Genomic DNA, 10,846 nt, shown 5'->3' with positions numbered 1-10,846 from the left:
CCCCCAATGAAGCATCACTAACCTTTAGGGCAGAGCTCTGCCAGCCCTCATCCCACCACCCTGCATCCACCCGCCCACACCACGGTCCATAGCTCTCTAGACAATCCTTTATTCTCCTACCTTCCTCCCTGGACACCTCCAAGCCCAGGGCCTGGTGAATGTTCCTTTGTGCCCAAAGCTGGGGCAAGGGGGTACAGGAAGTACCTGGCTAGACAAATGAACAGGCTAGCCGATGGAAAGAGAGCTGGGTGGATGGCTGGAAGGTGGGCAAGAGACAGACGGTGGTTGATTAAAAACCTGCCCATAGGAAAGCCCGCCCCTTGGTAGGAAAAGGAATGACAAGAGGCTGAGAAGGGGACAGCAATAGCCCACCCTCCAGGATGCTGTGAGGCCAAATGAGGATGTGGGTGTGCAGCGAAAGACGTGGTGTGGCTGTGGGGATGAGGACGGGGACCGAGGGGGACAGGGGGCCGTGGCAGCTCTCCGTGCTCATTTCCGCAGGGCCTGCTGGAGCATGTGCTCGTCCACCACCCGGTGTGGCAGTGTCACCACCAAGCCCTTGTTCTCCAGCATCGTCTCGCAGATGATCTCATAGGCCTTCTGGTTCCCAGACCAACAGCGGCGGGCCACCTGTCAAGGAGCGCGGAGGGCTGTGCTGTGGCTGGTGCCAGCATCACCGGGTTCCCAGCAAGGCATTCTGGATACACTGGGGCTGCGCTCAAATCCCCTGGAGGACGCTCTGTACTGTCTGTGGGGTCAGTCTGTCCCTGCCCTGCCCGAGGCTCAACCTCCTCCTCCTCTCTTGACCACATTATCACTTACCTGCCTCTCTGATCTGAAACCAGCTAGCCTTCTGCCCTGCCTCACAGCTCCGTGCAGGGGCACAGGCCAGACTCCCAGGAGTCATCCTCAGCTTCCCTCCTCTCCGGCCTCATAGATGGACACCCACCTTGGATCAGCCTTAAAATCTCTCTCCATCCACTTCCTCCTCCCATCTCCATCATCAGGGCTCCCTGGATGACTGTCATGGCACCTCCCCCACCCCCCTCGCCTCCCTGCAGCCATTCTTGCCAAGCTCCGCCCACTGGTCCTCCCCCATCTCCCCCACCCATCCTCTCACTGCTTCACTGCCTTCAGGATGAAGACTCTCCTCTGCTGGGGGCTCCCAGAGAGTTGGGCCTCCAAGCACCCCTTCGCCTCCACTCTCAGGTTTGCTCTCCGGCCCACACAACGTCAAACTCTCTGGGCTCTTGTGCTCCCTATTTCACTCATGACTGCCCATACCCTTCCTCATTATCACCTGACTTCCCATTTGTTCCTCCTTCCGACTGCCTGCGATTTGGTCCAAGAGAGGAAGGAGCCCCCCCCCCCCTCACACACACACACAGGGTCAGATGTCAGGGGTCCCCTCTGTGGACAGAGGCTGGACTGGAAGGTGAGGCCAGAGGCCAGGAGATGCAAAGAAGCCTTTGGAAACAGCCCAGGAGAGCTGTGGTAGCTGATGAGGAGAGGCACGAAGGACCAGGAATGGCCATTTCTGGGTAAAAGGGACAGAACTCAGTCTCAGGTCTGCCGTTGGAAAGGACAAAACCACCGATGGAGAGAGAAGGCAGGGAGAGACCAGGGTGACGACTTACTCCATTGGAGACATCCCAACCGAGCATCATCTTGGCCCTCTGCTCAGCCTCCTGGGTCCCATCTAGCACAAGGCCAAACCCACCGTTCATCACCTCGCCCCTGGCAAGAGACAAAAGAGTTCCCAGGTCATCTCTGGGTCCTGACCCTCACAGCAGGCAGAAGTGCATGTGAGTTTTTGGGTTGTTCTGGAAGCCCTGTTTGAGGTGTCTTGTGGTCAGCCCCTGGGGCCAAAGCCTGTGCCTTCTTGACAGATGCAGGAGCCTCACAGTGCTGTGCTGTCCGCTCATGCCTCTGTGCTTTACCCCGTGGGCCCTGAGCCCACCTTCAGGACCCACTCCTGTGCCACATTGTGCTTGAAGCCTGACCTCCCAAGAGCGGCATGACCCCCTTCTCCTGGGGCTCTCAGAGTGCTTCCTGAAAAAGAATGCTCCCTCAGGGGTCTCTTGCTTTGCTCGATTCAATTGTGGTTTTCCCTTTGTGCTCCTTGCCTTTCTTATCTCTGCTTTAGGTGTATTTTGGGGTCCTGATTACTTGATTTGAAAGCTGAGTTTCTTTATTTTTAACATTTCCTGTTTCCTAATTAACACATTTCTCTGAATTCTGTTCCGACCACCTTCTCTCACAGGTGTGATAGGTCCTTACGTTCATTTGTTTCTTGGTAGATGTCACTGGAATCTACTTGAGTATGTTCGTGTCTTCCACTGTCCGCACATTTGCCCTGTGATTCTTCTCCATCAGCCATGAGGACCCTCCCCTTCCTGGCACCCCTGGACTTCCATCCTCACCCTCCATGTCGTTATCAATGGCTGCTGGGCCCAGCCGAAGTTCCTGCCCAGCTCGAATCCCTCCACCTCACGTGTCCCCTCCAGTTACTCACTGGAAATGCCCCGGATCCTGTCAGTACCTTCCAGGGCTCTTCTGCCAAACACGGACACCTGGGGCCACAGCCTATGGCCTTTCAGTACCCAGCGCCGATGAGTTTGCTCTTTCTCCTTCCCAAGCCCGGAAGGTGCCCCTAGTTTCTCTAGTCTCAGACTGTCAGGCCTTATCCGCTTCTCTGCCCGGCCGGGTTCCTACTGATAATTTCAATCAGTTCCCACCGAGCAGGGGAAAACCCTCTGCCCCAGGAGCCACAGTGCCACTCTGGGCACAAAAGCTGGCCCTCAGCCTGGCGTTGATGCCAGCCCGTACCTGACCAGCCCCAGTCTTGCAGCTGAGAGCCTGTTCACAGGCAGGGGGCTGGCCAGGTATGGGCTGGCTGATGCTGGTTACCAGAGAAGAAAGCAGACGGCAGCAAAAGTAACTAAGTGAGGACGCCCGTGTGCCCTTCAACCAAAGAAGTCATTTTGAGATTAAAACTATGTCTTTCATTTTTGGGTCCATAAGCCCCTTTGGTCAGAGACCAAAGTTGTTCAGCTCTAGGCGTCCTCTGCAAACCTCGCCCACGGGGAGCCCTGAGCACGCTGAGCTCAGGATAACGGGGAGCTAACGGCAGCATTGCTGTCAGTGCAGCATTTGGGGACAACTAGCTCTTTGAGGAAAACATGAAAGTAGAACCTAACATCACACATAAAGAAAAACAAAATATTTAAAATTACAAGACCAATAAATAAAATTTAGGATAATGTTTTTGTTTTTAAGTCAGGAGAGGGATAGATGTTTTAAAGCAGCATTAAACAACAACAACAAAAAAAAAAAAAACAGAGCCAGAATAGAAAAGCCCCTGTGAGGGGAGAGGATCTACCCCAGTTAGCCATGCCGAAAAGCCCAGCTGTGGAGAGGGTGGTTCATTCTCAAACCCCAACAAGAACTCCTTAGGTCCTGCTTGGGGCAGAGACTGAGCAATACCATGGCAGGGGGCCTGCTCCTTTCTGCCCGAAGCGGTTCCTCCAACGGCGGCCATCTGGGCGCTAGAGCTCCCTGCTGGCAGCAGGACTGTCAGGTCTGCACGGGGACTGAGGGCTCCCTGACCAGTCACTCTGCCTCATATTCATCTTCCTCACCTCGTCCCTTCCCAGGTGGGCTTCCCCCACCCCATATCTCTTTTGTACACTCCCAGCCCGACCTCAGCCCCGCCTCCTGGAGAACCCAACCAGCACAGATGCTTTAAATGAAGTTCAAAGACTGTTGGCACAAACCCAACACACCCATCTCAGATCTAGATTAGATGAAGAATGCCTGGAACTCGATAAGGAAAAGCACACAACTCAAGAGCAAAAACCTCAGCGTGAGCAACTCAATTCAAAACAAGATTGCGTTACTTCTTGCCTACCAGGCTGGTAAACCCCACGTTAACATCCTGCGAATGATCACAGTTAGTGCTGAGGAGGTTATGCAAACAAGGATTTTTATATCAGGAAATTGGTTGGCAGCTGTCATTTAAGTTTAAAATGCCCACCTTTTTTGAACCTGAGATTACAACTAGCATCTCGTGACAGCGGTTAACATTGGTAGGAGGCATGCCACGTGTCAGACCCTGTTCTGGCACCTTTACAAGAGACTGATGGTGGATTGGCACAGGCATTTGGGCTAGGCCTCCTGCCAACCAGCTCAACCCAACTCCAAGTTATTTATCTCCGCTGGGTAGTGTTTATGTCTTAGGTGTGTCTGTTGTAGCTATTAGATGAGCTTGCACATGTTTCTTTTTTTATATATTTATACATTTTTATTTATTTCAGAGAGGAATGGAAGGGAGGAAGAGATAGAAACATCAATGATGAGAGAGAACCATGGATTGGCTGCCTCCTGCACGCCCTCTACTGGGGATCAAGCCTGCAACTGGAGCATATGTCCTTTAATGGAATTGAACTCTGAGACCCTTCAGTCCACAGGCCCACGTTCTTCTTCTTCTTCTTCTTCTTCTTTTTTTTTTTTAAATATATTTTATTGATTTTTTACAGAGAGGAAAGGAGAGAGATAGAGAGCTAGAAACATCGATGAGAGAGAAACATCAACCAGTTGCCTCTTGCACACCCCCTACTGGGGATGTGCCCGCAACCAATGTACATGCCCTTGACCGGAATTGAACCCGGGACCTTTCAGTCCACAGACCAATACTCTACAGCTGAGCCAAACCGGTTTCGGCCACAGGCCCACATTCTATCCACTGAGCCAAATTGGCTAGGGCTACCACACTCTTCCTAGAAGATCTGGCACATGTTATGCACTATATAAGCCTTAGCTATTATTAACTCATTTAATCTTCACCAGTAGCTACAAAGCAGTTGCTATTATTATGGCCATTTTGTCAATGAGAAAAAAGCTCAACAGCTTAACTTATGCAATCAAATCGACTTCAGGGTCCATGATGTTAATTAAGCAACAACATTGTACAAAGATGCTCCCTGCTGCACTGGGGATAGGCTGGGCGAAGGGGGTCTCTGTGCACAGATGGCGGGAGCCCTCAATGCCCTGGCTACTCAGAGTGGTCCACGGGCAGCAGAAGCAGCATCACCAGAGCTGGTTAGAAACTCGAACTCTCAGCCCCTCCAGAAATGCCTAGTCAAAACCTCCCTTTTAACATGCTCCCTAGGGAATCCTGTGCATGTTCAAGTTTGAGTTGCCCGTTAAGAGGAAAAAATGTCAGTATCTGGATAAAAATGGTTGATCAAATACACCAATTTATTCCTCAAAGACATGGACCCCGGGACTGGTTCTGGTTATAAGAGGCACATCAGAAGGTGAGAGAGCGAACATGAAACACAAAGATGGAGGACAAGTCTCAACACCCAACAGTGAGGCCTTGTCCCTCCCACCCAGCTCCCAGAACTGACCAAAACTTCCCTACAAGCCCTCTCTAAACAAGGAGACAGTCCAGCCGGCATGGTCAGTGGTTGAGCATCAACCTATGAACCAGGAGGTCATGGTTCGATTCCTGGTCAGGGTATATGTCCGGTTTGTGGGCTCAATATCCCGCTAGGGACTTGCAGGAGGCAGAAAATCAATGATTCTCTCTATCATTGATGTTTTTATTCTCTCTCTCCTTCTCCCTTCCTCTCTGAAATGAATAAAAATATATTTTTAAATAAAAAATAAACAAAATAAATAAACAGAGAGATATCAAGGACAGCTGGATAGACACCAATCAGAAGGAGGGGCTCTGAGGAGACAGAGGCAACAGAGAATGCAGAAAACAACACACAGCTGACATTGCTCACCAGGAAACATAAAAGCAAAAACAAAACTAAAAGCAAATCCAGTAATAAATAGCAGGGTAAATTTATAACCTAGAAACATGGATTTCCATACAACAACAACACAAAACGAAGCTGGAGTTGGATGTGGCTTCCTCTTGGAATAGGAATGGTCCTAGGCCAGATTTTTTTTTTTCCCTGCTGATATTTGCAGCAAGCTTCTCCGGAGTATCTGATGGATTAAATTATGTACTTACGTGTGAATGAGTCTAATGAATTCCACCATGAATTTGAGCTCTCAAGAACAGCCAGAATACAGAGCTTGGGGGTGGGAACCACTTGGGAATTACATTCCTTGTCCTGAGAGCCCTAGTGCAGCAGGTTGGAGCAAGCAGTGTCCTGCCTGAATTCTGGCCCTGCTGTCTCCTGTTCAGAGGCCCTCGTGTTGTTGACTCTCAGCTGCTTTGCTCTGTCCCTTCTTGCCCTTTGTTGTCCCATTAGCAACGATGAGTGGATCTGGGAGGCAGATTCCGGCTCTCCTACCAACTCTGTGGCCTTGGGCAAGTTCCTCCCCCTTCAAAGCCGATCTTCACCTCCAGAACCCTCTCAGTAAACCTGGCGACAAACGGCCAGGCATCCGTTACCGGGCACTCTTCTCGTTCCTGTTTTCTCCAGCCTTTCTATCAAAAAGGATATGTGTTCCGGTTACATTTTCCATTAACTAGAGCCGCCTGACTGAGCTGCAGCTGGAAATTTCAGCCACGCCGGCCCGTCAGAATGCCCTGGGAAGCTCAAGTGCATGAAAGACTTGGCTCTGGAGGACAAGGCCAAGCTTGATCCGGCCAGAACTGGCTCCGAGGTCAGTTCAGAGGTGGCCAGGCCCAGGAAGCTGTCCTCCTCTCTGGAGCCGCAGCACCCCCTGCTGGTCTTGTCCTGGGAGTGTTCCCAGGTGACCCCACAGAGACAGACCCTGCGCAGGTGCAGCTTAGCCTCTGGTGCCTCTGTTTCCTCATCTGTAAAATGTGTTTTCCTTCTAAGATTAGGTGAAAGAATGGATTCAAAGAGTCTACAAAATGCTTGCCATGGGGCCCATGTGTAATAAGTGTTAGCTATTCATTATTCTTAGCAGCAGATGTGATATTATGTCTTAGAATAAGAAACATATAGGGTGTCCCAAAATATGTACACATACACTTTGAAATATACACAGTGTTTATTAAAATACATTTCATCTTCAAAACTGAGCGATCAGTTGTCAAAGTGTGTGTACATTTTTTAGGACACCCTATATACACTGATTGGCCAGATTATTATGATCTCTGAATGCCTAATAATCTGGCCACTCAATATATATATATATATATATATATATATATATATATATATATATATATATATATATATATATATATATATATATATTAGAGGCCCAGTGCATGAATTCATGCATGGGTGGGTCTGGCCAGCCTGGCCAGGGGGAGGGGACATGGGCAGTGGGCTGGCCTGCCTGCTGGTGGAACTCTTGGTCAAGGGGACAATTTGCATATTAGCTTTTTACTATATAGGATATACACTGAGTGGCCATATTATTATGTGTTCAGATATCATAATAATCTGACTACTCAGTGTACATAGTCTTTATCCTACTTCTGGCACAGAACTGAAACCTTTGGAATACCTAAGTGTTGAAAACAATAAAGATGTCTTTATGTTAATGAGATGATTTGTCCCTGCTTTCCCTCCCGCAACCCCCAACACACACACATCCTACCTACTATTAGGGGTTGGTTGCCAGGGGAACCAACCAGGAATAGAGGGTTGGAACTCCCAGTCGCACCCTCACACCTCTAGGGAAAGTGGAGGAACTGAAGGTTGAATTGATCACCAATGGTCAGTGACTTCATCAATCATGCCTATGTAATGAAACTTCCGTAAAAACCAAAAAAGATGGGGTTCAGATAGCTTCAGGTTGGGGAGTCAGACCACAAAGACAGAAATTTCTTTGTTGGGACCTCATCCTATTTTCTTTTTCTTTTTCTTTCTTTTTTTTTTAATGTATATTTTTTATTTTTTACAGAGAGGAAGGGAAAGGGATAGAGAGCTAGAAACATGGATGAGAGAGAAACATTGACCAGCTGCCTCCTGCACATCCCCTACCAGGGAAGTGCCCGCAGCCAACGTACATGCCCTTGACTGGAATCGAATAAATAAAAGTTTTCAGTCCCCAGACCGACGCTCTATCCACTGAGCCAAACCGGTTTTGGTCCTATGTTTCTTTTCATCTGATTGTTGATTTGTATCCTTAAATCTCCTTTGTAATAAAAAATCTAGTGAGTAAAGGGACTTCCTGAGTTCTGTGAGCCACGCTAGCAAATTAATAAACTCAACGAGGGGGTTGTAGAAACCTCCAATTGGTAACAGTTTAGTCAGAAATAGGCAACAAGCTGGGCCTGCGATTTGACGTGAGATGAAAACAGTCTTGTGGGACTGAGCCCCTAACCTATAAGATCTGAGGCTTTCTCCAGGCAGATAGTGTCAGAATTGAGGTGGACTGTAGGTGCTGGGGAAAACGGGTGTGTGGTGCAAGAAAACCTGTGCATATTGGTAGTAGAATTGTAGTGAACATCTTCATGATGGAGCTGTGGCTGTCAGCCAGATTGAGACCCTCCCAGAAACCCCAATTTCCTACTGGTGAAGACTAGAAAAGTACTGGCCAGGGCAGAGTCCTGAGCCAGGGACCCAGGATAGCAGAGAACCCAGGCCTCCTGCCTCCTTGCCTGTCTGCTGGGAACCTGAGGTGGATTGAAAAGACAGCACTGTGAGAATTCCTGAGGAAATAGCTGTGAACACTGAGGGAAAACTGGCGTCAAAGGGGCAGTGATGTTTCTTACAGCCTTCCCATCCCATGTGGCAGGTGAGACCCCAGAGGAGGAGTGGTTTGTGCCAAACACTCCTGCACACTTCACCCCCAATGTTCTGTCCCTCCAACATCCGGCTCACAGGAGGGAAACATCACAGTAAAGCCTTCAGCAGAGGGAGCTTGGGAGAGGCGGGCCCAGGACCCTTGAAGAAATCCCTGAGCCTGCCATGGGAGCTTGTGCCCCACACCCACCTCCCTACCGTTCTCCAAAACTTTCTTACCAGCCCACGCCCCCGCCGTTGTGAAGAGCGACCCAGGTGGCTCCTCGAAAGGCATCACCCACGAAGTTCTGCACGGCCATGTCTGTGGAAACAAAGCCACCACCTGTTATTCCCTGAAGGAGGTGGGCCGGGACCAGGTGGGCATTCACAGACCCCACTGGCTGAGCCAAATATCATTCGGGCCAGATGGGGAACTAGGCACAGATGACCCTAAAAACAGCAACAATTTATGCTTGCAAAGCTGAGCCAAGGCAGGAGAAATGGACAAATTCCCACTAGTACCCTTCCCTAAAATGATGCTTGCTAGCACTGAATGCCAGATAAAGTGCCCAGAGCAGGAAGAAAATAGAATTAACAGGGAGGTGGCAGTGGTTTTAGTTTAGAGATGTAGAAAGCCAAAGAGCATCACACCCACCCTTAAAAACAAAACAAAACAAAACAAAACAAAAACGGGGTGGGGGAACATCTGTAATAATATGAACAATAAAGATTTAAAAAAAAAATGGGGCAGGGGGGTGGGGAAAGGATCATAAATTAATGACGTTTCTTGACTCCATCGGAAAACTGATGCCCCAGGACAACTAATTTGAAATCTGGAGAGAGAGGCATTTCCAAAAAAAAACTGAACCCAACCTGGTCACCTTACTACTGTCTAAACTGATAAAGGACAAGCATGAGCCCTGGGTCTGTGAGGTCCATGGGACATGGATATACGGGGGCTTGAACCCTTTGATGGGCTCGTATTCCAAAAACTCCACCAGGTGCTCACAGGGAATATCAGGGAGAATCCTGAGTATGCTTTTTCTTGGTGCTGGGCTGTGAAGACTGGGACGCGCCATGAGCTAAGAAATCCAAGAAATGCAGCTCTAGGCGCTGGGAAAGGCCAGGAAATATCCTCCCCTCTCGCCTCCTAAGATGTCACCTCAGCTTCTACCTTGCAGAAAGAAGAGCAAATTAAACCCAAAGCCAGAGGAAGGATCGACATACTAAAGATGAGACCAGAATTCAATTAATTTGGAAGCAGAGAAGCAATTGAGAGAAAATCAAATAAACTAAAATCTTCTTTGAGAACATCCATAAAATTGATAAAACTTCTAGCCAAACTGACCAATAAAAAAGAAAAAAGACACATAGGAACAATATCAGGAATGACAGAAATGATATCACAATTGACCCCACAGACATTAAAAAGATAGTAAAGAAATACAACTCTATATCCATAAATTTGATAACTTTGATGAAATGGACCAATTCCTTGTAAAAAGAATAGTGTTCCTGAGAATCCACCTCGTGCCCTTGGGATCCTGTTCATAATAGCAGGACCCCCTCAGGGACTGGGAATGAGCAAGCCACCCAAGGAACAAGACTCATCAGCAGCTGATCTTCCCTGAACACTGTCTATGGGTCCCTGACGTGATGCTGGACATGTAGTCATTCAGCTTATTTTTTACAACAGCCATCTGAGGTAGATACTACTGTTCTTTCCATTTTGCAGAGGAGGACATTAAGGTTGAGACGTTAAGTACCTTGCAGAAGATCACCCAGCAAGTGATGGGGCCAGAAGCACACCCAAGTCTAGGGCATCCAACGGTCCCAATCTGCCCAGCACTGGCCCCATCTAAAAACCTGAGGTCCCAGAACCCCCTCTGTCCTAGGTTGGTCACCCTCTGTTCCACCTTTCAAATGCCAGCACATTTTTTTGTAACATTATGACAAACTAAATGAATCAATTGATTTTTAAATAAAATCCAAATCCAACATTTAAAAAAATTGTTTTTGATGTTTTATCTTCCTCACCTGCACAGAAGGCAGAGCCATCATAGATGTTGGAGGTCTCCCTAAAGGGACTGTCCGTGCCACTCACATCATGGTGGTCTCGGCTCAGGACCACCGGGGCCTGCAGAGTGCAAAGATAGAAAATGTCAGCTAACAGT

General features: G+C 48.6%; 1 protein-coding gene across 1 annotated transcript in view; it reads right to left on the bottom strand.

Moving 5' to 3' along the window:
* Positions 1-10,846, bottom strand: part of UROC1 (urocanate hydratase 1) — a 33,168-nt gene continuing 22,322 nt past the window's right edge. The window contains exons 17-20 of the mRNA XM_036419516.2: positions 10,710-10,809; positions 8,913-8,994; positions 1,638-1,737; positions 1-630 (exon numbers count right to left, since the gene is read on the bottom strand). Of these exons, the coding sequence (XP_036275409.1) occupies positions 490-630; positions 1,638-1,737; positions 8,913-8,994; positions 10,710-10,809 (423 nt within the window). The 3' untranslated portion in view covers positions 1-489. The remainder of the gene's footprint in view (positions 631-1,637; positions 1,738-8,912; positions 8,995-10,709; positions 10,810-10,846) is intronic.

The sequence above is a fragment of the Pipistrellus kuhlii genome, unplaced genomic scaffold (genome assembly GCF_014108245.1).
Source record: "Pipistrellus kuhlii isolate mPipKuh1 unplaced genomic scaffold, mPipKuh1.p scaffold_m20_p_6, whole genome shotgun sequence".
Lineage (NCBI taxonomy): Eukaryota > Metazoa > Chordata > Mammalia > Chiroptera > Vespertilionidae > Pipistrellus > Pipistrellus kuhlii.
The sequence above is the reverse complement of the archived record's forward strand: the minus strand, read 5'-3'. Positions and strand labels throughout refer to the sequence as shown.